This window comes from Notothenia rossii (assembly GCF_949606895.1).
Source record: "Notothenia rossii genome assembly, chromosome: 8".
Classification (NCBI taxonomy): Eukaryota; Metazoa; Chordata; class Actinopteri; order Perciformes; family Nototheniidae; genus Notothenia; species Notothenia rossii.
This window is the reverse complement of record NC_136906.1, coordinates 82,577,168-82,604,314: the sequence shown is the minus strand read 5'-3', so window position 1 is coordinate 82,604,314 and position 27,147 is coordinate 82,577,168. Positions and strand designations below refer to the sequence as shown.

Genomic DNA, 27,147 nt, shown 5'->3' with positions numbered 1-27,147 from the left:
TGAGTCTCTAAAGCACTCTGAGTCTCTGAGTCTCTAAAGCACTCCGAGTCTCTGAGTCTCTCTGAAGCTCTCTGAGTCTCTCTGAAGCACTCCGAGTCTCTGAGTCTCTCTGAAGCTCTCTGAGTCTCTCTGAAGCACTCTGAGTCTCTAAAGCTCTCTGAGTCTCTCTGAGTCTCTAAAGCTCTCTGAGTCTCTAAAGCACTCTGAGTCTCTGCGTCTCTAAAGCTCTCTGAGTCTCTAAAGCTCTCTGAGTCTCTAAAGCTCTCTGAGTCTCTGCGTCTCTAAAGCTCTCTGAGTGGCCTCGTGTTGAAAGGAGCACTCTGAGTGGGCTTGTGTTGAAATTTGCTCTCTGAGTCTCTGAGTCTCTAAAGCTCTCTGCGTCTCTAAAGCTCTCTGAGTCTCTGAAGCTCTCTGAGTGGCCTTGTGTTGAAAGGAGCTCTCTGAGTCTCTGAGTCTCTAAAGCACTCTCTGAAGCACTCTGAGTGGCCTTGTGTTGAAAGGAGCACTCTGAGTCTCTAAAGCTCTCTGAGTCTCTGAGTGGCCTCGTGTTGAAAGGAGCTCTCTGAGTCTCTGAGTCTCTGGGTCTCTGGGTCTCTGAGTCTCTAAAGCTCTCTGAGTCTCTGAGTGGCCTCGTGTTAAAAGGAGCTCTCTGAGTGGGCTTGTGTTGAAATTTGCTCTCTGAGTCTCTGAGTCTCTAAAGCTCTCTGCGTCTCTAAAGCTCTCTGAGTCTCTGAAGCTCTCTGAGTGGCCTTGTGTTGAAAGGAGCTCTCTGAGTCTCTAAAGCACTCTCTGAAGCACTCTGAGTGGCCTTGTGTTGAAAGGAGCACTCTGAGTCTCTAAAGCTCTCTGAGTCTCTGAGTGGCCTCGTGTTAAAAGGAGCTCTCTGAGTCTCTGGGTCTCTGAGTCTCTGAGTGGCCTTGTGTTGAAAGGAGCTCTCTGAGTCTCTGAGTCTCTGGGTCTCGAAAGCACTCTGAGTCTCTGAGTCTCTAAAGCACTCTGCTTTCCGCTGCGTAAAAAGGAGGGTTTCTGCCCCGTTACTTCTCCGCTGCTTTCTTGTTCCAGTTTGAACAGTTTGCGTTTCAGGCCATCGGTATACTGTTTTTCTCAGACGCGGAGGGATACTGACTTGTTGTGAAAAGTAACTTACAATTCTACCCATGGTATACGCTCAGTATATCACGGCTAAGAACCAATCAGATTGCTTGTTTTGACTTGTCCGTTTTATAAATATATTTATATATATATTTATATATATATATAAATATATTTATATATATATTTATATATATATATATATTTATATATATATATATAAATATATTTATATATATATATATATATATATATAAATATATTTATATATATATATATATATATATATATATATATATATATATATATATATATATATATATATATACACACACACACACAGTGCAATAAGAAGCTACAGGGACGTAAATCTAACGTCGGTAATATTTACTTTATTTAATACAAGATGTAATCATACAGCCCATGTAGTATAATATTTTACAAATGATGAATTACAGCAAACATGTGCAATATATCCATTATTACAGCTCCGTGGGATGGCAGTGAGACGATATGGGTCCGTTGTTATTGTGCATCCATGGGTAAAGGTAAACTCATGTAGTGCTGAACACGTAACATGAACGTGCCGGCGGCGCGGTCCCATGTGTTAGATGCGCGTTCATAATGCAGAGGGAAATAACTCTCAGAATAACGTTATTAGCACATTTTTACAACTTGAGGAACGAATGTTTTGAATAAGGGCTATCTATACAAGTGTTCATACTGGGTGGTTTATTTAGTTTAAAAACAATTATCCAACGATTTGCAGACCACTCTTTCCCCAATGTAAGTCAATGGAAAAAAGTGTTTCCGGGCCTGGCAACCAAACGGAAGTGTAGTACCGCCGTTTGGCCAGCACGAATATTTTCATCTGAGTCCGGCGCACATCCTGCGGGCTTGGTTGAACCGTTGAACCACAACGCTCATAATACCCATGGATGTATAATAAGAACCATATTACCCTTCCTGTACCCGGTGACACGATGGAATTAAAAGAGCTCAGACCCTCACTTATATAGAGGTCGGAACATGTCATAAGTATAAATGGATACAAGCATAAATAAATGTAGGAATAAAAACATGAATAAGTAAATGAATAAATACAGGAATAAATATCGTTCCGTTTTTTCAGTGAAATTCAGCATGTGTGCTGTGGCTCAGCTGGAAAGCAGTTGACTCACGACCGCAGGGTCCCTGGTTCAACGACTGAACAATACGTTTTTTTTGTTGTTTATAAAAGCTACAGCTAAATGAGATAATGTAGTTAATAAATGAATAAATATTCTTTGATATGGTTTAGCCTTTCTCAGGCTACAACAAGGTTAAGTTTATGAATATTATTAAGGAATACAAATCCCTCTTTACAATGTTTACCAGCCTCTTTAGGCTTTTCAATCACAATCAACTGGAATAAAAAAAATATTGTTAACATGAAAATATGATTTAATGTTCGTTGTTTAGAGTTATTCTAAGGCTTTACTCATTGGGAACTCGGTATGAGAGAGAGCACACGGTTGAGATGTCTGCCTGTTTTACACACTTTGACCAGCAGGGGGTTTGTGTTCAAATGAAGCCCATGATGAAGCCTCATGAGATGAACCCTTTTGCGAACCAATTGGCTGGAAAGCTTCAAAGCTTCATAAGGCTTCATCTCACCATCACTACTAAATAGCACAACACACAGAAAGATACACTGGAGCACATCTCCTAACAATTCACAAAAACACAGGCCTCACACTCACACTCAGACAGAGACATGCTGCACACATGCATCCAGAGGAGAAGGAGAGGCCACTGCACTGCAGCCTTCCTCAGGTCCTTTAAGGAGGCCCTGATTGGGGATTGGGAGCACCTGGGGGAGAGGCTGCACCTGGAGACAATCAGAGAGAGAGAGAGACACACAAAAGCACACACACACACAAGCACCAACTGCGGCACGTAACACTAGGGCAGAGGAACTAAGTCCCCTGAAAGTTGAGGTAACCCTCCCGAGGTAGAACAAAGCACAACCTTGTTCCTTCATTACTTTCATATTTTTGAAATGGATGGTTGAGGTGCGGGAAGGTATTTTGAGTGGGGGTGCTGAGGTGCTGGACTCCAGTGAACACTATTACGGGCACTATAGAGCACGCACAAAAGCACTCCCCACACGCACACATACAGCACACCCGCGACTGTTACAATGAAGGCTCGATAACCAGCTCACGGCATATAGGCAGGGGTAAAGTGCTATTTTTTTATGAGTGGGGAGCGGACCTCACCTCCTCTAGGGGGGTCCGGGGGGATGCTCCCCCGGGAAGATTTTTTTTAAAATATTGAAGTTAAAAGCATCAATCTGGTGCACTTTGAGAGCAACATTAAGAGATCTATATGGATACATCTCTCAACACCCAGATGAAACACAACTGTAATCAGATGTTCTTTTTCTTTATGGATATTTTACAAATCACTCCCCTTTCAAACTGTATTCTTGTTTTACTGCCATATAGTATTTCATACCTGTTTTTCATTAATTCTCTTATTTTTTTTATAACTACAATGATCATATGAAGGTGTGCCGCGGAAATAATCTTTTTAATAATTTGTGACCAAACCGTTTGAGACCCACTGAGATAACTTAGACTAAAGTGAACTATCTAAACACTCAGAGAGTCCTTTAGCTCACCTGAGCCTCTCAGTCTGAGAGGAGAGCTCTCCTCCAGCTTGTTGTGGAACAAACAGCTCCGTATGTCCGTTAGTGCAGCTAGCTAACCAGATGCTAACAACACGGTCCCTGCTGCTGGCACCGGTCCCTCTCGGTCCCTCTCTCCCTCTCACACACTAAAAGCTTGAATCGCTTGAATGACACAAGCACACTTTTATTTCCATGCAACTCTCTGATTGGTCTGGTGTCTTGCCTCTGTTGCATTCACTGAACACGGGAAATGACAGTCCTGCCGTCCTTTCGAGTGTCTTGATGAGGTTCACGTAAAGCACGCTTAATGTATTATATTATTGAGGTAGAATTGTCCGGGGCTACAGAAAAAACATTCGGGGCAGGCCAACATATTATTTTGCCAACAATGTTGAATTTATTGGCTCCATATTACACAGATGATGCAGAGCGGGAGCAGCAATAACCGTCAAATAATAATTCAGACAGGGGAGCTCCGCACCGCCTGCCTGCCGCTAGGGGGTGCTGAGGCGCTCCCGCGCCCATGGATGGTTGTATACAAATATTCCACTGCAACATTTTTAATTCCGTTCATGTTTGTAACCTTCTCATAACGGAAAGATGTGTAGGCTCCTCTAAAGGGGGCTGAGTCAGGCTTCACATGTTTCTCTGGAAATAATAATCAGAATGCACCAAATCTGGACTCGATGTTCCCGGAGAGGCAGAGCATACAATACAGCAAAGATTAGACCATTACCTTTTACCATCTTCTAGACGGTGTTACCTCATTAATAAATATTCATATGGGTATGCTTCCACTGCTAATTGCAACATTAAATATATAATGTGCATTTAAAATAGAACATTGGACGTTGGTCTGATTACTTCTGAGAGTATTTTAAAGCTACAACATCAGCTGAGATTCATACAGGTTTTTTTAGCCAATAAATGAAACGTTCAAACCCTTGGGGCTTTCCCACTAAAGTAGATCTAGCTACCGAGTGCACAGATCATTAAAGGTAGAGCGGCCATTCCGTCGTCTCATGGGACAGCATGTGTTCTGTTGACAAATTCATTTACTTTTTGCCTTTTCTACTGAGGTGTGCACTCAACTATTTATCTAAATGTTCAGCTCAGTTTTAACTCTTTTCTCTGCAGCCATGGGAGGAAAGAGCAGTTCTCGACCCGCTCCACCGTCTCCACGTAAGACTATTTTTGAAATGATGGACTAAATTACAAGGGTTACACCATTGTTTCGTCTGAACTGAACATGTATTGTGCTTGTCAGTTCTCAGTAAACCATGGAGGGAAATCAACTGGAAGTAAGTGTGTCTGGATCCTGAAAGCAAACTTAATGCAATTTTACTAATTTGTGATCTGAAGTTAGAAATGTATTCTCTTGAATCACTTGTTTTCCAAACATCTAATGCAAATCAATTTAAAGGTCATCATCAAAATAAAAATGTTATTAACTGTAAAATGTAGGTAGAAAGAAAGGTTGTTATTAATAAACAAGGCGCTACATACATAGCCTTGCGTTAGACTTCCACAAAAACATTTGGCAATGCTGCTTTCATATAATCTCAGAGAAGCAGCAAATATTAAAAAATGTTTTATCAAAAACTCAAATACTGGCTTAACCTTTGTGTGCAGTGTTGTATTATTCTATAGTTTTATTATTTAAACTTAAATTTTCATCATTTATATTACATGTTATTGTGTTTTGTATATCAACATTTGATCACTATGACTTTTTTAATTCTATTTTACGACATCATTTTAAAAACTATTTTAGACATCGACATTTTGTGACTTTAACTTGTTTGAAAGTTCTCTTTAAATAAAGTTTGATTGATAATTAAACTTTATTTAGATAAAAAGTCTTCATGTCTTACAGTAACACACTTTACATTTCCTGCCACAGTTTGAGTCTAATGTGTCCCTCCCTGATCAGTGATAAACAAGGCACTCTGCAGCATGTGAACGCCATCCGACCGAAGACTGAAGGCCAGGTGATCCGGATTCTTCTTCACGGTCTGGTTGGAGCTGGAAAATCCAGTTTCATCAACTCTGTGAAAAGTGTCTTACAAGAGAGGATGTGCTTACCGGCTTTGGTGGCCAACTCCTTTGGTGAAAGTTGCACCAAAAAGGTACGTTCAAAGATGTATACACTTTAACGCGGCAATAGACAACCCTTTAAAGCTCTCCTTTTATGCTATATTTGAACAATATATTATAGGGCCAAATCTAAAAACCTGTCTCTTAAGTGTTTTGCTCAAAATACCAAAGAGATCACCCCTTCTAGCTTCATCCCCTCTATTTCAGCCCTGTTGCTAAAGGGCTGATTCTGGCTCTTTAAATGTAACCGAGCTGCTGCTGGCCACGCCCCTTTGTGGCATCTGCATGCAAGCAGTGAGCTCTGTGAAGAGAAGGCTGTCTACCCAACCCAGTATCACGCCCAGATGTGTATATGTCACGTTGGTCCACGCTGGGAGGCGTCAGGATGACACGGTTTCACCCAGGGCCGTTTCTAGCTTTTTGGGGGCCCTAATTTTTTAACTAGGGGATTCCGAAGCCTGCCAGATTAAGGTGATCTGTGGAGACGCATCAATCTGTTACACTTTAAGAGGAAAACAGGCTAATTTCATAAAAACCAAGCAATTGAAACAATATTAAAAAGGTAAACAATAAGGCTCCTCTAAGTCATAAAAGCAAGAGATGCAGCATTATCTCAACAAAGCATAATTTACATTTTTCCTCTTCCTCAGACCCACAATCCCCAGCTATTGTTGAGACGACGCCTGTCCGCTTTGCGACAAACCTCTTGATAAGTCAACAAGCTCTGTGATTGGATGAAACATAAATACATGCAAAAAAAATCCAACCCTGTCTCCTAAAAATTACGTTCCCACAGAACTAAACTGCATTCTCAATTACGTTTAGCTAGAGACGTATTTTCTCCCACGATACGTTCGTTATGAACGTATCTCAAAGACGTTTATTTTCTACATATCTTTGCCATTTATTGTCTTGCTTATAATAATGATAATAGTCATTTATAAATATCATTTTAGAGCACACATTTGAAATCAGTAGGCGAGGCTGTAATTTCTCCAGCTGTTACTCTCATGAGGCAGAACATAAGAGTTCTAACATGCCAAAAAGCTGCTGTGTCGTTTATTCAGGGTTCTTACACCTTTTCCAAAGTCAAATTCAAGCACTTTTCAAGCATTTTCAAGGATTTTCAAGGATTTCAAGCACCTGTACGAACCCTGTTTGTTGCACCTCAAACATTAAAACAAATCCAGAGTTACGTGTTTCTGAACTTCCTCTAAGAACAAAGGACAGTAACAGAATATCTCTGTGGCTTCAGGCTCGATCGCCGTTCAAATGACAGCGTTGGTTTCCCCAAAAGTGGGCGGAGCTGTAACGTGACGTAGATTTTACTCTCTTCTATTATTCAAAACCTTTCTATTTATTCTAACGTAAATGACATGATCGTGTTTATCTTTTTATTTAGCGATTTGTTTTTGCATGTTTACCTGGGAATGTTTTCATGTTCGCTGATTGGTTTCAACAAATAGTGTGATATATATATATATATATATAATAGTGTGTAATCCCTCACTTCCGTTTCGCTTCTCATGCTCTGATTCGCTAGCTGAACAGCCAATCAGAGTGATTTATTTTGCCGACAGCCTTAGGCCGACACTGATTCAACATGTCGAATCGGTGGGTTTTCGGCCAAAAAGGCGTCGGCATGGCTGAAAAGACACGACGGTGCGGGACACACCAATCTGAGTAGGACTTGTCTCCACGCTCATCGTTGGCCTGACGCCCATCGACGGCCAGAATCGGCTTGGTGTGTCCGGGCCTTAACGAAGGATCACTTCTTCTTCAGGGCAGGGAAGGCTACTGTCCCGCAGCTGCTGCCTCTCTGTTGGACTCCGGTACTGCACATTACTCACGAGACGTTGTAAAAAATAAAGAGTGGGGGGCAGACGCACTAACCACTCCGCCAGCGCCACCGGGTGAGAATGTCTGGCGTGCCAGATTTGGCCCGCGGGCCGCCAGTTGATGGTCACTGACGTAAAGGGTCAAGGGGCATCTAGGAGCGCGATTCATCTGCAATCATATTTTTGTCGCGTTATTTTTTCTGTGATTAATTCATCATAATTAACACACTCATTTCACAGCCCTAGTAATAAGCATTAGTGACAGATTCATCAGCCAATCAGATTTTCTGAGCTAAACTTCTGTCATGAACTTCCTTTGTAGCATGGACTTTATTGAAAAGTGACGGGTGAGTACGTTACTATTTGGGTCATTTCAGAGTGATGTGAGAGTGCACGATGACACAAGTTTAATAAAAGACTTCATTGATCGATAGGCGCTTTCACACCAGAGTACTTTTCCCAGGAATAGTTCCGATAGTTCCTGGGATTTGTCGTTCGCACCAAAACAATCTGGAGCTAGAACTTTTTTTGCGAACCTTTCCACCCCTTTTTAGTCCCTGCTAGAGAGGTGGTACTTTCCTGGGGAGGAAAAGGTTCCAATTTCTGATTGGCTGGGCGAATTGCAAAACACGCCCCGTAAAAACTCTGAAAAGTTTTCTGAAGCCGCCATTTAATTGTCTCACATTAGCATTAGCATTAGCATTAGCCCAGCGCACCAACTGAGAGAGATTAACTTATGGCAACACAAAAGAAAACATGGGAGCGGTGAAGATGAGGAGGTGTCGGCGTTCTGACGATTTACTCGGAAGGCAGTCCCCAACCCCGGGGACTTCCAGCCAGGGACTTCGGGTGGCAGTATACACCGTGAAGTTCTTTGCGGCCTGCCAGTACAGAAGAAGAAGAAGTGACGTCAGAGGCTTCATTTACGTAATCCTCCCTCAGGGACTTATTCCGGTGTGAACGCGATCTCCTAGATAGTTCCAGGAAATAAAGATTTCCGGGGAACTAAGGTCCGGGAACTATTCCTGTGAAAAGTACTTGGTGTGAAAGCGCCTAATGTTGGGACATTTCACCTGCATTTAACCCTTATCTAGTGTACTGTTGTGACTGTTGATCAGCTGTCGTATTGTTGAGAGACTTTTTGGCATAATGTGCGCATCATTTGATTATGGCTGCGTTGGCTGTAACAGTTTGTGTATGTGCTTTTCAATTGTTTACTGAAGGCCCTGTCTAAAGCCCCACGGTATGCCACTGCTAGGAAATGCTACAGGAATGGGCGACCAGAAAGGAAACTGAAAAACAAAGGACATTCAAATAAATACATTTTTCTCCATGTGTGGTTCACAGCACACAACTCACAAGTTCAATAATGGAAACCAGGACACCTTCTACCATTTTGTCATCAATGATACTATGGGCCTGAGTAACGACTGCAGCCGAAGCACCAGAAACAACCGTGTGAGGGATATCGAAAAGGCGTTGAAGGGACATGTGTCTGAAGGATACACGGTAGGTACAGCGTCTGTAAAACTCTGATATAAGGAGGTAAATGGTTCTCTGAATCTGTTTTTGGTTGTTAGCCTGAAATAAGGTCTGTGGTTAACACAAGCTGAAGAGATTTTAGCGTTTTGTTCTATGACATAAAATACATCAGAATATACCCCACTGGGGATTAAAACGTCATCACCCCCAACATTAGACGCCTTTAGCTTAGCGGTGTTGATGTGAAGTCATGTGACCGTGCTGTAGTTCCTTTATAGCCCAACATTACTCTCCTTTAGCTTAGCGGTGATGACATGAAGTCATGTGACCGTGCTGTAGTTCCTTTATAGCCCAACATTAGCCTCCTTTAGCTTAGCGGTGATGACATGAAGTCATGTGACCGTGCTGTAGTTCCTTTATAGCCCAACATTAGCCACCTTTAGCTTAGCGGTGATGACATGAAGTCATGTGACCGTGCTGTAGTTCCTTTATAGCCCAACATTAGCCTCCTTTAGCTTAGCGGTGGTGACGTGAAGTCATGTGACCGTGCTGTAGTTCCTTTATAGCCCAACATTAGCCACCTTTAGCTTAGCGGTGATGACATGAAGTCATGTGACCGAGCTGTAGTTCCTTTATAGCCCAACATTAGCCTCCTTTAGCTTAGCGGTGGTGACGTGAAGTCATGTGACCGTGCTGTAGTTCCTTTATAGCCCAACATTAGCCTCCTTTAGCTTAGCGGTGATGACATGAAGTCATGTGACCGTGCTGTAGTTCCTTTATAGCCCAACATTAGCCACCTTTAGCTTAGCGGTGATGACATGAAGTCATGTGACCGTGCTGTAGTTCCTTTATAGCCCAACATTAGCCTCCTTTAGCTTAGCGGTGATGACATGAAGTCATGTGACCGTGCTGTAGTTCCTTTATAGCCCAACATTACTCTCCTTTAGCTTAGCGGTGGTGACGTGAAGTCATGTGACCGTGCTGTAGTTCCTTTATAGCCCAACATTAGCCTCCTTTAGCTTAGCGGTGGTGACGTGAAGTCATGTGACCGTGCTGTAGTTCTTTTATAGCCCAACATTAGCTTTTACTTCAGAAATCATAAAGCGGTGTTAATATGTGGAGTTTATCCTGCTGAACTAAACGTGTAAGTATTATAAACATTTGTTTGACACATAGATCATTTTCTGCAATAATCCAAAATCACAAGGAGAAATCCCATTGGAGCAGGGAGATGCTGCCTTCAGGGACCAACACAGAAATCCCACATCCCTGCAGGATCTTATTAATCTTAGTTACTGTCATCCTTTAATTTTAATTCACTTTTATTTTCAGTTCAATCCTGAATGCAGGATTTCGATGGATGATCCATTCGTGAACCTAAAACCAAGTGCCAACGACAAAGTGCATGTCCTGGTTTTTGTTATTGACGCCAACAAGTTCACTCCAATGATCGAAAAAGCTGTGGAGACGTTTCAGGACATCAGAGAGGAGGCCATTCGACTGAGTGAGAGCTGAAATCATGTTTATTATCGTTCACTTTATTCTCACATTCACAGAAAACTGCATGTTTGATAAACGTCAGCTTTAACGGCTTCATGGTAATGTTTCCCATTCCACGACAGATATTCCTCAAGTGGTCCTTCTCACCAAAATCGATGAGTTCTGTCCTGAGAGTCAACAAGACGTAAAGAATGTCTACAAGATCAAGACACTGAAGGAAAAGGTATATTAGTATTTATATAATGTTAGGTTCAAACATAGATTGTGTGGTAAGTGTTTATTGCGTCAGAGATATTCATGAGAGCACAAATGAAACAGTGAGGTGTTTTTTAGTCCACAAGCCTCATATGCTTCCAGATGTAATGGTGTCTGATACAAAAGGATCCCCAGTGAGGGATTCAGAGGAGGTTCAGAGGAGAGTTAAAGCTGTAAGATCTACAGGTGAATTCACCTCAGGGACTGAGTCTAACGTCTTTTGCTGGCAGAGAGGAGATAGCATACAGCATTTCATCAGCTCCTTATTTTATGTTTCTATGAAAAAGATATCTTAACAACAAATGATGCTCGCTGTTATCAAACATTAGCTATCAATCTAACAAGCTGTACAGCGAAAGCTATCTCTCTTCTTGACAAGCTAGCTAACGTTTGCTATCTCGTTAACTAGCTAGCTTACGTTAGCTACTTATCCAACAAGCTAACTAGCCAATGTAAGCTATGTATGTAGGTAAAATATACCTTTTTTCGGTAAAGTAAAGTTTGCAAATTGTTAAATGAAATAGTGAATTTCTCTCCTGAAAAACTGCTTAAAACATTTAATTTGGCAAGTATTGAATATTGCATCAAACCCTTATATGTTATTTGAGCTGTTGTGATATTACAAAGCCCTTGAAGAACCTATTGGTCCATGTGATGCCCCTGTGGGTTCATCAGTAGAGAGGAGGTGGCTGTCCCGTCTGTGCTGTGGTGATTGGTGTTTGCATTGATTGCAGTAACTCAGGGCACCTGGGTCTGGTGCCCTGCAGCTATTTAAAGCCTCTCTGCTCCTCTCTGGTCTCTCTCTGCTTCTCCCTGCAGGCACCCTGGTTTTGTTGAGTATATTATGAGTTTCTTCAGTTGCTTTACTTTGTGCACTTCAATCCTCACCCTGCATTTACATTACTGATACCACTGACATCCACACCTCATACTTTTCTGGTTTTTGACTTGATTTGATTTGTTTGTCTTAAATAAACATCTTTTGTTAACCGTCGACATGGTGTGTCTCCTCTTTGTTGTGGCCTTTTGAGCCGGGTCGTAACAGTCCATTTAAAACAGGGTAACAGAATATAAAAGGTGGCGTGAAAACATGGTCGGTATTTGATTTCTCGTCCTGAATTTCTTTTGGTTTGTAATCATAGATGAAGGAAGTCAGTGCACGTGTGGGTATCCCAGTGAACTGCATCTTTCCTGTGAAGAACTACAGTGAAGAAATGGACCTGAACAGTGACACTGACGCTCTGATCCTGAGCGCACTGAAACACATCCTCCAGCTTGGAAACGACCACCTCAACAATCACTATGCATGATGTGTACTTGATGCAACATACAGAGTCATTTCTAAACCAATGAGAAATGTTTTGGGTTTGTAAAATTCCCAACTCGTGGACGAATAAAGGATTTCTGATTCAGATTATTATAAACCTTAAATAAAAAGGTGTCATTTTAGCATAAATGTAACCAAAGTATCATTAAAGTAATATTCCTAGTTCATACGATACATATTTACACTGTTGTTTGTATGTATATGCTCTTGGATTAATAAAGTATTCTGGTTCTGATTATTCACGAAGCAGCAAACTTTTATTTATTTTATTTCCTGGTTTTCCTTCAAAAGCAAAACACAAGATCTCTGTGGAGCTCATTTAAAAAAAACCTCTCTTTAAATATGTCTGTAAATTCACCACATCAGTCTGAAAGATGAAGCAACATGTCAATTCAAACCTGAATATCCATCAGCTGCAGTTCCACCACAGCTCCAGCAGAGGGCGGGAGGCTCTATATTATAATATTATATCTACACTTTAAAATATGTCAATAATTATAAACCCCTGGAATAAAACCATATCAATAATGAATGTTCTATAATGAGCATTAAACTGTACAGCATATCTCTGCTGTTACTTTGTTCTTATATATATGTTTCATTTCCTTTTCCTCTTTCTTTACAAAAGATAAACTGTGTACAATACTTTGAAGATAGTACTGGACAGTAACTGCCTTTACTCAGGTACTGCACTTCTGGGGTACTTTGAGTATTTAGAGTTTTAGGGTCATGATGCTGACTCAGGTCAGGGTTTAGGGTCATGATGCTGACTCAGGTCAGGGTTTAGACCAAGGGTGCCGGAAGCGGGGGGGCCAGGGGGCCATTGGCCCGCCCACTTTGCAGCCCTGCCCCACATTTTCGCAGCAGCGGATGCCACGGAACACTGTACACATCCCGTTTCAATAATTCCCCTCTACTCTAAAGTCGCATCTAAAACGCGATCTGATCTAGCTGTGTATATTTTGTTATTTTTGATTGTTATATTGCATCTCATTAGCTACAAGTATGTTTGAATCTTGTAAAGGGAAGATGACAGCTGGCCTCTCACTCTGATGTTCCTCAGCGCATCTCCCCCTCCCTCCGCTGACATTATGAATGTAAGGCATAGTAATCATAGATAACACGGCAGGGTCCGTTACAGTTTGTTTTCATCTGGTTTCAAATAAACACAGGCTTGTCTTTCAGAATATTAAACTTGTTTCGGCAAATTCAGAAGATAAATACAACTTTGAAGTTCGTTACGACATTATTACAAGCGGAGAACGGAGTAATGTAACGTCACAGCAGGCAGAACAACAGCCGGTGTTTCTCGTGAATGTTTTCCCCGGGAAACAAATACAATACGCAAAAACACACACACACACACACACACACACACACACACACACACACACACACACACACACACACACACACACACACACACACACACACACACACACACACACACACACACACACACACACACACACACACACACACACACACACACACACACACACACACACACACACACACACACACACACACACACTCGCGGGCTTCCCCCAGACCAGTAATCCAAACGAAAATATCTTCCCTCCGTAGTATTTTGATCATTTGCTAATAACCAATCAAATCGATGGATTCCAGAGAAGAGGAAACTTTGAAGGCCTTTTTCTCAAAATGATGACTCGGTGACAGTCATTATATAATGTGACATATTTTGCTTAATATCTGGAGTATAAAAACAATCCTGATATCATTAGAAAGCTAGGAATCTCCTCTTTCCAGCAGTGTATACAACTCAAAATGTGTCTTCGGGTCAATGCGACTGATTTCGATGGAGCAGGTCACTTTGCATTAGGTCAAATAAAGCAGGCAGACATAACAGGAAGAATATGTACATTGTAATCCAATCAAATAGGACATTGTCACACCATTCAAATGTATCCATGTACATTACAACCAATAAAAAAGCTTAGATGTGTTTATTTGTTACGTTGTTCTGTGTGTGTCAGCCGTTAACCTATAGATAGAAAAAATTGCAAACAATGTCAGAAGAACCGGCGCATAAGGAAACAAAATATTGTCAAACTAAACTGAAATTCAACAACTTGAATGTCACATCCCTGACATCCACATCTCCGGAGCCTGGTCCTTCAACCATAGAACCAGCGCAGCCAGATGAACCCCAAAGCAGCCGCTCTGCGGCCGCAGCGGCTGTCAACACCCCCGCCGGCATCGTTGAACCGAAACAGGCTGGTTCCGACTGCATGGAGGTTTGTTGTCGGGACATTGAGACGGGCAAATAGAAGCTTATCTGGGCAAAGAGAAAGGTACTTCAAAGCAGAATAGTACAAAAACAGAGAGTGATTAATTATTTGCAAAACCACTAAACGAGCCTTCTGTGAAATAAGCAGATTTGCTGCTGTCAAACGTCTTGTAACTTTCTCCAAATGTGGATATGACATCTTTCTAAATACAGAGTTAATAACTGGAACTTTTCACAGAGCTTGCTTCAGTCAAACACCAGTAAACATTCAGCTTGTCAAACAAGAGCGTAGCAGGAAAAAAGAAGAGATGGAATGAGCAGCTGCCTGTCAGATGGGCTGGAGCTGTTTGGTTGACAGGAAAGGAGGGAGCAGAGGGTCGAGTTCTCCATTCTTGTTCTGTTTTCTCTGACTATCTTCCTCCTGAACACCCTCTCAGACTTTCATTTGCTCGCGCTACTAAAGAGACACGTTACCATGGAAACCAAACAATGGTGTAGCTGTATCGAAGTCCGAGTGGAAACAGTAACATTTGGTGAATTATGTCAGAATGAAACAAATCAGATTTAGTCAGAAATCTGGAGAAATGCGGGATAAATATGACCTGGGGAGGGAAACGGGAATCTCCCGCGAAAATCGGGAGTGTTGGCAAGTATGTCACATACACACGCACTTTTTGCCCCCCCCCACTTCTGAAATGATGTCAGGGTTTAGGGTCATGATGCTGACTCAGGTCAGGGTCATGATGCTGACTCAGGGTTTAGGGTCTTGATGCTGACTCAGGGTTTAGGGTCATGATGCTGACTCAGGGTTTAGGGTCATGATGCTGACTCAGGGTTTAGGGTCATGATGCTGACTCAGGGTTTAGGGTCTTGATGCTGACTCAGGGTTTAGAGTTTAGGGTCTTGATGCTGACTCAGGTCCGGGTTTAGGTTCTTGATGCTGACTCAGGGTTTAGAGTTTAGGGTCTTGATGCTGACTCAGGGTTTAGGGTCATGATGCTGACTCAGGGTTTAGGGTCTTGATGCTGACTCAGGGTTTAGGGTCTTGATGCTGACTCAGGGTTTAGGGTCATGATGCTGACTCAGGGTTTAGGGTCATGATGCTGACTCAGGGTTTAGGGTCTTGATGCTGACTCAGGGTTTAGAGTTTAGCGTCTTGATGCTGACTCAGGGTTTAGGGTCTTGATGCTGACTCAGGGTTTAGGCTCTTGATGCTGACTCAGGGTTCAGAGTTTAGGGTCTTGATGCTGACTCAGGGTTTAGGGTCATGATGCTGACTCAGGGTTTAGGGTCATGATGCTGACTCAGGGTTTAGGGTCATGATGCTGACTCAGGGTTCAGGGTCTTGATGCTGACTCAGGGTTTAGGGTCATGATGCTGACTCAGGGTTTAGGGTCATGATGCTGACTCAGGGTTTAGGGTCATGATGCTGACTCAGGGTTCAGGGTCTTGATGCTGACTCAGGGTTTAGGGTCATGATGCTAACTCAGGGTTTAGGGTCTTGATGCTGACTCAGCTCAGGGTTTAGGGTCTTGATGCTGACTCAGGGTTTAGGGTCATGATGCTGACTCAGGGTTTAGGGTCTTGATGCTTACTCAGCTCAGGGTTTAGGGTCTTGATGCTGACTCAGGGTTTAGGGTCTTGATGCTGACTCAGGGTTTAGGGTCTTGATGCTGACTCAGGGTTTAGGGTCATGATGCTGACTCAGGGTTTAGGGTCATGATGCTGACTCAGGTCAGGGTTTAGGGTCTTGATGCTGACTCAGGGTTCAGGGTCTTGATGCTGACTCAGGGTTTAGGGTCTTGATGCTGACTCAGGGTTCAGGGTCTTGATGCTGACTCAGGGTTCAGGGTCTTGATGCTGACTCAGGGTTTAGGGTCTTGATGCTGACTCAGGGTTTAGGGTCTTGATGCTGACTCAGGTCAGGGTTTAGGGTCTTGATGCTGACTCAGGGTTTAGGGTCATGATGCTGACTCAGGGTTTAGGGTCTTGATGCTGACTCAGGTCAGGGTTTAGGGTCTTGATGCTGACTCAGGGTTTAGGGTCATGATGCTGACTCAGGGTTTAGGGTCATGATGCTGACTCAGGTCCGGGTTCAGGGTCTTGATGCTGACTCAGGGTTTAGGGTCTTGATGCTGACTCAGGGTTTAGGGTCATGATGCTGACTCAGGTCAGGGTTCAGGGTCTTGATGCTGACTCAGGGTTTAGGGTCTTGATGCTGACTCAGGGTTCAGGGTCATGATGCTGACTCAGGGTTTAGGGTCATGATGCTGATTCAGGGTTTAGGGTCTTGATGCTGACTCAGGTCCGGGTTCAGGGTCTTGATGCTGACTCAGGGTTCAGGGTCTTGATGCTGACTCAGGGTTCAGGGTCTTGATGCTGACTCAGGGTTTAGGGTCTTGATGCTGACTCAGGGTTTAGGGTCATGATGCTGACTCAGGGTTTAGGGTCATGATGCTGACTCAGGTCCGGGTTCAGGGTCTTGATGCTGACTCAGGGTTCAGGGTCTTGATGCTGACTCAGGGTTTAGGGTCTTGATGCTGACTCAGGTCAGGGTTTAGGGTCTTGATGCTGACTCAGGGTTCAGGGTCTTGATGCTGACTCAGGGTTTAGGGTCTTGATGCTGACTCAGGGTTCAGGGTCTTGATGCTGACTCAGGGTTTAGGGTCATGATGCTGACTCAGGGTTTAGGGTCTTGATGCTGACTCAGGGTTTAGGGTCTTGATGCTGACTCAGGGTTTAGGGTCTTGATGCTGACTCAGGGTTTAGGGTCTTGATGCTGACTCAGGGTTTAGGGTCTTGATGCTGACTCAGGGTTTAGGGTCTTGATGCTGACTCAGGGTTTAGGGTCTTGATGCTGACTCAGGGTTCAGGGTCTTGATGCTGACTCAGGGTTTAGGGTCTTGATGCTGACTCAGGGTTTAGGGTCTTGATGCTGACTCAGGGTTTAGGGTCTTGATGCTGACTCAGGGTTCAGGGTCTTGATGCTGACTCAGGGTTTAGGGTCTTGATGCTGACTTAGGGTTCAGGGTCTTGATGCTGACTCAGGTCAGGGTTCAGGGTCTTGATGCTGACTCAGGTCAGGGTTCAGGGTCTTGATGCTGACTCAGGTCAGGGTTCAGGGTCTTGATGCTGACTCAGGGTTCAGGGTCTTGATGCTGACTCAGGTCAGGGTTCAGGGTCATGATGCTGACTCAGGGTTCAGGGTCTTGATGCTGACTCAGGTCAGGGTTTAGGGTCATGATGCTGACTCAGGGTTCAGGGTCATGATGCTGACTCAGGGTTCAGGGTCTTGATGCTGACTCAGGGTTCAGGGTCTTGATGCTGACTCAGGGTTTAGGGTCATGATGCTGACTCAGGGTTTAGGGTCTTGATGCTGACTCAGGGTTTAGGGTCATGATGCTGACTCAGGGTTTAGGGTCTTGATGCTGACTCAGGGTTCAGGGTCTTGATGCTGACTCAGGGTTCAGGGTCATGATGCTGACTCAGGGTTCAGGGTCTTGATGCTGACTCAGGTCAGGGTTCAGGGTCTTGATGCTGACTCAGGTCAGGGTTCAGGGTCATGATGCTGACTCAGGGTTTAGGGTCTTGATGCTGACTCAGGTCAGGGTTCAGGGTCTTGATGCTGACTCAGGTCAGGGTTCAGGGTCATGATGCTGACTCAGGGTTCAGGGTCTTGATGCTGACTCAGGTCAGGGTTCAGGGTCTTGATGCTGACTCAGGTCAGGGTTCAGGGTCTTGATGCTGACTCAGGTCAGGGTTCAGGGTCTTGATGCTGACTCAGGGTTTAGGGTCTTGAAGCTGACTCAGGGTTCAGGGTCTTGATGCTGACTCAGGGTTTAGGGTCTTGAAGCTGACTCAGGGTTTAGGGTCTTGATGCTGACTCAGGGTTCAGGTTCTTGATGCTGACTCAGGGTTTAGGGTCTTGATGCTGACTCAGGTCAGGGTTCAGGGTCTTGATGCTGACTCAGGTCAGGGTTTAGGGTCATGATGCTGACTCAGGGTTTAGGGTCTTGATGCTGACTCAGGTCAGGGTTCAGGGTCTTGATGCTGACTCAGGGTTTAGGGTCTTGATGCTGACTCAGGTCAGGGTTCAGGGTCTTGATGCTGACTCAGGTCAGGGTTCAGGGTCTTGATGCTGACTCAGGGTTTAGGGTCTTGATGCTGACTCAGGTCAGGGTTCAGGTTCTTGATGCTGACTCAGGTCAGGGTCTTGATGCTGACTCAGGTCAGGGTTTAGGGTCTTGATGCTGACTCAGGTCAGGGTTTAGGGTCATGATGCTGACTCAGGGTTTAGGGTCTTGATGCTGACTCAGGTCAGGGTCTTGATGCTGACTCAGGTCAGGGTCTTGATGCTGACTCAGGTCAGGGTTTAGGGTCTTGATGCTGACTCAGGGTTCAGACTCATGATGACTCATAATGTTTCTAAAACTTAAAAAGTCAGAATGGTTCATTTTGAATATGTATTTCTGATCTCTGGCCTTTTTAGGTTGTTGCTATTATACATGATTTATGTTCAACATTAGAAACCAGTCCCACGTGACTTCTTGTCACAGACTGAGCTGCACGTCTGCTGTCTCTCCCGTTTGTTGCTTTGTTTGTTTGTTTGTTCTTCAGCAGGATTTATGACCCGATATCAATGAACCTTGTTTCCAGATGAAGCATGAACAACACGTTTAGTTTAGGAGAGGATCCCCGTGTTTTAATTACAGACACAATCTGAAAATAAAACACGATACTTCACACGTGAATCCAAAGTGAATTCTTTAATTTCTTCATTAAGTTACATTCAGGGTCAAATTGACCCGTTTGAAGGTTTGAAAATCTACGAAAAATACTTTCAAGTATTTTTTTTGTATGAAACTTCTTCTACTTACCTTAATTAGTGCAATAAACAAGTACAATTAAAATGGTTAATGTCATGCATTTGGGCCCCCCCCCCCTACATGTCTATATCATAGATATAATCTGACCAGGCAGTGAAAGTGGAGGCTAAAAGGAGTCAGAAATGTACACAGGAGGAAGGGCCGAGAGGAACAAGATGGCAGCCTGAGCTGAGAGCTCCGCACAACCTCAGTGATTAATTTGAGTTTTTTACCTCCACTCAGAGAAAAAGCTTAACATCTTTATTGACTAAAGTTAATAGTCGACATCTAAGGAAAGACTCCTGCTACAAAAATAACGAATCTTTTTTTGCGAGGACACATTAAGAGGACTTTCCACTGGTTGTTATATTTACCAGTGTCTTTGCTTCCGGCAACAAAGAATGACGTAACGGACCACACCAACAAAGAAGGTAGCGGAGGGGTCTGACAAAACAGTAACATACAGTTCTGTTTAAAATACACCCTTCCTCCTCCACTCTTATTTTGACAGTTGAGATATCACCATGTCCTCCGATCGTTCTTTTTTGATTTGTCTTGTTTTTTTATGGCAATATATTGTTTGACGTGTGAATGATCGGATGGAACAAACCATGATGACATTTGGGATGCGTATTTCTATCTACCCGTCCCCTGGTAAGGAGGAGAATTATGAAGACATGTATTTATTTTCAATGAGAACTGAGGAGGGGAGCTCCAAGTTGCCAACACGAAGAGGACATTTCCTTAGATCTAAGATGCACATTTCTCTGACCTTTGTTTCTCTCTGGGCTAGAACAAACTGGGTAGATGAATTGCCAGGGTCAGAAGACCCTGGTTTGGGTGGGATGTTATATTGTTTTCTTTTTGTGTTTTGCGTTTGTGTTACATTAGTTATAATGTTAAATAATAAAAGCAGTGACAATCCCTTTTGTGTATGGGGCCAAAATATACAACATATAAAATATAATCCCACAGACATGCAGCAGTCAGCATGCAAAACATGAACATCTATTCTTGGAATATTAAAGGCTTGGGAAATCCCATAAAAAGCAATAAAGTACTATCTCTTCTTAAAAAAGACAAAGCTGATGTGGTCTTCTTACAAGAACCTTTCTCTCAGATCCTGAACATCTTAGATTGAAAAGCGATCGGATAGGTCAGGTGTACTTCTCATCATATAAAACCCATAGTAGAGGGACAGCTATTGTGAAAAACAAAACTTCCCCATTTGAATTAGAAAAATGAGTTACGGACCCAAATGGTCGGTTTGTTTTGGGTGTTGGTATTATCTCTGGAACCCCAATCACCTTTTTAAATATCTATGCTCCCAATATAGATGAACCAATGTTCATGTCTGACATGGTGCTGGGTTAGGACTGATGGGCGGTGACTTTAACTGCACTCTTAACCCTACATTAGATCAATCTAACCAGTCCAAGAGCCACAATGTTAAATCCTCAAAGGTCCTTCAGGGGCTTGGTGCAGAATGTGGCCTTATTGCCGTATGGCCTTAATTAAATCAAGAGGTCAAAGATCACACTTTCTTTTCAAATGTCCACAACTCTTATTCTAGAATAGATTCTTTTTGTATTCCCTCAAAATACATGCATAGGGTAAAAGAATGTAAAATTGATTCCATTAATATTTCAGATCATGCAAGAGTTCATCTAACTATTCACTTGGAGAATTGGTATCCAGATGCTGGACATTTGATAACTCCTTACTTAGAGACGAACAATTCAAATAAAAATGCGAATGTGGATAAGGTACTATATAAACGAAAACAATGACCCCTCTATAGATCCGGATATTATTTGGGAAGCTGCGAAAGCTACTTAAAGAGGACTTATTATCTCATACACATCTTTTAAAAAACGTGAAAATGTTAAGCTCAGACAAGAACTTGAAAGAGAAGTAAACAGATGTGAAGTACTTCATAAATCCACATCAACAGATGAAAACTGGAAACAATTCAACACAGCCAGAGCTAAATTAAATATTGACTTAACAAATGAAATCATAACACAAATTAATCTTATCAGAGAAAATAATCATGAATTCGGCAATAAACCAAGTAAACTACTTGCCTGTCGATTAAAGAAGGAGCAAGCAGGAAGGGCTTAGCCTTCCACCCAAAACAGATGAACCAGACTTTTTATGAATTTTATAACAAATTATACAAATCTCAATGTGATTACTCACAAGATGAACTGGACAATTATCTCCATAACATTCATTTACCTACATCATCTGATTTAGATCAAGAGGATCTAAACTCATCAATTACAGAAGGAGAAGTTTTGGCTGCAGTTAAATCTGTGCCTCTAAATAAAAGCCCAGGGCCAGATGGTTCTCGCTTTGGACTGAACTTCAACCTATATTTATGTCAATGCTTAACAACTTCTCTCACAACAGAACACTTCCTCAATCAATGAATCTTGCATATATTACTGAACTACATAAAGATGGGAAAGACCCGTTGAATTGTTCTTCATTTAGGCCTATAAGCCTCTTGGATCATGATTATAAGATTATCACCAAATTATTAGCAAAACGACTGGAAATGATTTTACCTAAACTAATTAGTCCTGATCAAACAGGTTTTGTCAAGGGCAGATATTCTTCTGATAATATAAAGAGACTTTTGAATATTATAAACCATTTGGACACCGGTCAGAAGCCATCTCTGCTTCTTTCTTTAGATGCCGAGAAGGCTTTTGACAGGGTTGAGTGGAATTTTCTTTTTGCTATCTTGAACAGATTAAATATGGGCTCTGGTTCATGGAGTGGGTCAAATCCACTTATAAAAATCCTAAAGCAGCGGTTATCACTAACTGCAGTTCCTCAGATTTGTTTTCACTAACAAGGGGGACAAGACAGGGATGTCCACGGTCACCTCTGCTTTTTGCAATTGTAATTGAACCACTGGCGTCATGTGTGCGAGACAACATAAGTATTAAAGGAGTGAAGATTAACGATGAACACAAAAGGTCTCTGTACGCTGACGATATCATTCTTTCCTTAACAGACCCAGAGGATTCAGTACCACATCTGCACAACACGATAGAGCAATTTGGAAGATACTCAGGATATACAATTAATTTTAAGAAATCGAATGCTTGTTTCTTACATATGATGCCAACAGCAAATCTGGAAAAGTCTTGTTCTTTTTATTTGTCACCAGGTGGCTTTAAATACTTAGGAATAAATATAACACCACACCTGGATAATGTTTAAAGAGAATTACAATCCACTCATTGACAAATTCAAACAGGATTTATCCAAATGGTCCACATTACCAATATCACTGCTAGGAAGAATCAATGTCATTCCATCACTGCTCATATCTCACATATATTTTCCAAATATGAAAACAATGGAAACCACAGAGCTTGAAAGATGATTATATTTTTCCAAAGTCATTTTCTCCGAAGGTAAAAAATGTGTTATCTGATCAATGAAAAGTTTAAATGTTGGAGGACGTTCATTCTTCCAGAGTAAAAGTATACATTTCTTGGCAAAATATGTTATTGTAATTAATATTCCATAATGTTTGGGGTTCAGTTTAAAGTTTGGCATTTAACAGGAAAAAACATGGATTTTGGCTCATTTCGATTCCTGAAACGGCTTTTGTGAGCGCATGAATCGAATCCCAGAAATGTTTCAAGAGATCAGAGATCCCAAAACAGATGCATAAATGTTCCTTCTTTTACTTTACATCTCGGACATTTGGGAGAGTTTTCTTTGGAAATGTTATGTATCTTTCTGGGTGTGAGGTCAAATTTGTTGAGAAATTTAAAGTTTGCTTCTGTGATTTTATTGCTTGTGAATGGAAAATGTGTTCTGTCACAGATATTCAGCCAGGTAGTTTCATCTATCCGTATCCCCAAGTCCTTTTCCCAGATCTTTTTTAAGGTTGGAAAGGATGACTGAGCTCTTTTAGAAAAGACTGCATTCAATTCTCTAATGTTACCTTTGATCGTGCTCGATGTTCTTTGTGAAACAAATGGTTCATTGCTTTATACCTGCTTTCGTCCATTTGTTTATATTGATTGACAACAAATATTTGCTAAGATCAGGATTATTCAAAATAGGAGAAAAGATTGAAATAGCTGAGTTAACATGAACTTTGTTTGTACAGTCCCTCCAGGCTAACAGTGTATTGACCACTGTAAAACATTTGGCCATATTCTTCACCTTCTTGAAATCTTTAACAAATATAAGAGTTTCCACTGGCAGCGGGTCAAAGGCACTGGCTTCTATCTGAACCCATAGTGAACCCTTTCTTCCCAGAAACCAAGACAGTATATTTCTTAATGTGCATTCTGAGGCTATTTCTCCTGACAGCCGGAAATACTAGTTGTGTTGTCATTGTCTATATTGTCGCTGTTTTGTATAATTAATTGTATAATTTTTGTTTGTTTTACTTTGATGTGGGCTTATTATTATTATTATTATTATTTATTTATTTATTTTTATTTTTCGTTTTATGTTTATTTTCATTTTCATGGCTCTGTTGTTTAAGTTATATTGAGAAGCATTTTTTTATTTTTTTTATAAATGTTTTTGGTTTCGTTAGTGTGGGCATGTGCGGGTGGAGGGAGGGAGGGGGGAGTGTAGTGAGTGTACTGTGATATTACAATATAGGAAATGGCATCGATTATTGTACACTATAATGAAATAAAAAGACTTGTATAAAAAAAAATGTACACACACACACACACACACACACACACACACACACACACACACACACACACACACACACACACACACACACACACACACACACACACACACACACACACACACACACACACACACACACACACACACACACACACACACACACACACACACACACACACACACACACACACACAGTCCTCTGGAGAATGACTCCTGATATGTTGAGGTTTTATTATTTATATATTGCCTGTTCGGGCAGACTTTCCGCTGTGTTTCTGTACTTGTGAGGAAGCTGTGAGGAAGCTGTGAGGAAGCTGTGAGGAAGTCCATCCTTCAAAGTAAAAGCCTTCTAGTTTCAGCAGGATAACGAGGCTTGTTTAATTCACTTCAAACAACCTTTACTTTGAAGGAGCTGGAGGTCTTTTACTTTGAGGGGATGCAACACAACAACAGATGCTTCAGTTTCCTGTCACTGCACTTTTATGGAAATAAAGTGAAACCAGCCTCTGTGTGACAGGAAGGACTGTCTGTGTATGCACGCGTGCGCGCGCCCGCCCGTGTGTGTGTGTGTGTGTGTGTGTGTGTGTGTGTGTGTGTGTGTGTGTGTCTTTATTTAGCCCCCTGGGAGATTGCTCTATTATTTAGAGACCCACACTCTGCTTGTTTTGGGGAAGATCGCTGAATTACAGGCTACAAACAGTGCATCTCTCGTCATTATCTGTGAGATGTTCCATTTAAAGTTCGATTGACTGAAGTCAGGAAGGGTTTGTAGCAGCCTGCAGCTCAGCGTCCCCGTGCAGCCTGCAGCTCAGCGTCCCCGTGCAGCCTGCAGCTCAGCGTCCCCGTGCAGCCTTTAGCTCAATGTCTCCGTGCAGCCTGCAGCTCAACGTCTCCGTGCAGCCTGCAGCTCAATGTCCCCGTGCAGCCTGCAGCTCAGCGTCCCCGTGCAGCCTGCAGCTCAGCGTCCCCGTGCAGCCTGCAGCTCAATGTCTCCGTGCAGCCTGCAGCTCAATGTCTCCGTGCAGCCTGCAGTTCAACGTCTCCGTGCAGCCTGCAGCTCAATGTCTCCGTGCAGCCTGCAGCTCAATGTCTCCGTGCAGCCTTTAGCTCAATGTCTCCGTGCAGCCTGCAGCTCAACGTCTCCGTGCAGCCTGCAGCTCAATGTCCCCGTGCAGCCTGCAGCTCAGCGTCCCCGTGCAGCCTGCAGCTCAGCGTCCCCGTGCAGCCTGCAGCTCAATGTCTCCGTGAAGCCTGCAGCTCAATGTCTCCGTGCAGCCTTTAGCTCAATGTCTCCGTGCAGCCTGCAGCTCAACGTCTCCGTGCAGCCTGCAGCTCAATGTCCCCGTGCAGCCTGCAGCTCAGCGTCCCCGTGCAGCCTGCAGCTCAGCGTCCCCGTGCAGCCTGCAGCTCAATGTCTCCGTGAAGCCTGCAGCTCAATGTCTCCGTGCAGCCTGCAGCTCAATGTCTCCTTGCAGCATGCAGCTCAATGTCCCTGTGCAGCCTGCAGCTCAGCGTCCCCGTGCAGCCTGCAGCTCAGCGTCCCCGTGCAGCCTGCAGCTCAGCGTCCCCGTGCAGCCTGCAGCTCAGCGTCCCCGTGCAGCCTGCAGCTCAGCGTCCCCGTGCAGCCTGCAGCTCAGCGTCCCCGTGCAGCCTGCAGCTCAATGTCTCCGTGCAGCCTGCAGCTCAATGTCTCCGTGCAGCCTTTAGCTCAATGTCTCCGTGCAGCCTGCAGCTCAACGTCTCCGTGCAGCCTTTAGCTCAATGTCCCCGTGCAGCCTGCAGCTCAGCGTCCCCGTGCAGCCTGCAGCTCAGCGTCCCCGTGCAGCCTGCAGCTCAATGTCTCCGTGCAGCCTGCAGCTCAATGTCTCCGTGCAGCCTGCAGCTCAATGTCTCCGTGCAGCCTGCAGCTCAACGTCTCCGTGCAGCCTGCAGCTCAATGTCCCCGTGCAGCCTGCAGCTCAGCGTCCCCGTGCAGCCTGCAGCTCAATGTCCCTGTACAGCCTGCAGCTCAGCGTCTCCGTGCAGCCTGCAGCTCAATGTCCCCGTACAGCCTGCAGCTCAGCGTCCTCTTGCAGCCTGCAGCTCAGCGTCCTCTTGCAGCCTGCAGCTCAGCGTCCCCGTGCAGCCTGCAGCTCAGCGTCCTCTTGCAGCCTGCAGCTCAGCGTCCTCTTGCAGCCTGCAGCTCAGCGTCCTCTTGCAGCCTGCAGAGTGGAAAGAGAAACCCAGAAGCAGCAGCAGGAACACTGTCGGCTCTATCTGAGGGAAGGTCTGCTGCTCGACAACTTCACCACTTCCTGTGTCGACGGCGAGAACTGTGACGCTCAAAGAGGCTTTAATTCACCTGAAAGTCTTTATTTAAAAGTACAAATGAAGTCTGTTACTGGCCGCCAGGATCTCTAAATGCTACAGAAAGTTAGTAGAAACTCTCTGCAGCTTCAGGAAGGATGCAGATATAAAACCCAAAGGTTCCACATGAAGAAACATCTCCAGCAACAACACATACAGCGTTTAGAGAACATTCAGCAGCTTGAGGAGACATGCAGCGTTTAGAGAACGTTCAGCAGCTTGAGGAGACATGCAGCATTTAGAGAACATTCAGCAGCTTGAGGAGACATGCAGCATTTAGAAAAAATTCAGCAGCTTGAGGAGACATGCAGCGTTTAGAGGACATTCAGCAGCTTGAGGAGACATGCAGCGTTTAGAGAACATTCAGCAGCTTGAGGAGACATGCAGCATTTAGAAAAAATTCAGCAGCTTGAGGAGACATGCAGCGTTTAGAGAACGTTCAGCAGCTTGAGGAGACATGCAGCGTTTAGAGAACATTCAGCAGCTTGAGGAGACATGCAGCGTTTAGAGAACATTCAGCAGCTTGAGGAGACATGGCAGCGTTTACTAAAAGCTGCAGAAACCAAACGCTGAAGAAGCTCAGAACACAAGACTAGGGGACACTAAAGAGTGACACACACAGCTGGGAGACCAGGGGACACTAAAGAGTGACGCACACAGCTGGGAGACCAGGGGACACTAAAGAGTGACGCACACAGCTGGGAGACCAGGGGACACTAAAGAGTGAC

General features: G+C 43.5%; 1 protein-coding gene across 2 annotated transcripts in view; it reads left to right on the top strand.

The window, feature by feature from the left end:
* LOC307014141 (interferon-induced protein 44-like) overlaps positions 1-27,147 on the top strand; it is a 43,714-nt gene that overhangs the window by 6,500 nt on the left and 10,067 nt on the right. The window contains exons 2-8 of one of the 2 annotated variants that reach the window (XM_079641895.1): positions 4,904-4,948; positions 5,034-5,067; positions 5,700-5,895; positions 9,049-9,210; positions 10,516-10,687; positions 10,806-10,906; positions 12,081-12,503. In XM_079641895.1, the coding sequence (XP_079498021.1) occupies positions 4,906-4,948; positions 5,034-5,067; positions 5,700-5,895; positions 9,049-9,210; positions 10,516-10,687; positions 10,806-10,906; positions 12,081-12,248 (876 nt within the window). In that variant the 5' untranslated portion in view covers positions 4,904-4,905 and the 3' untranslated portion in view covers positions 12,249-12,503. Of the gene's footprint in view, positions 1-4,903; positions 4,949-5,033; positions 5,068-5,699; positions 5,896-9,048; positions 9,211-10,515; positions 10,688-10,805; positions 10,907-12,080; positions 12,504-27,147 lie in introns of those variants that run through there. The other variant, XM_079641896.1, reaches the window with a different exon arrangement.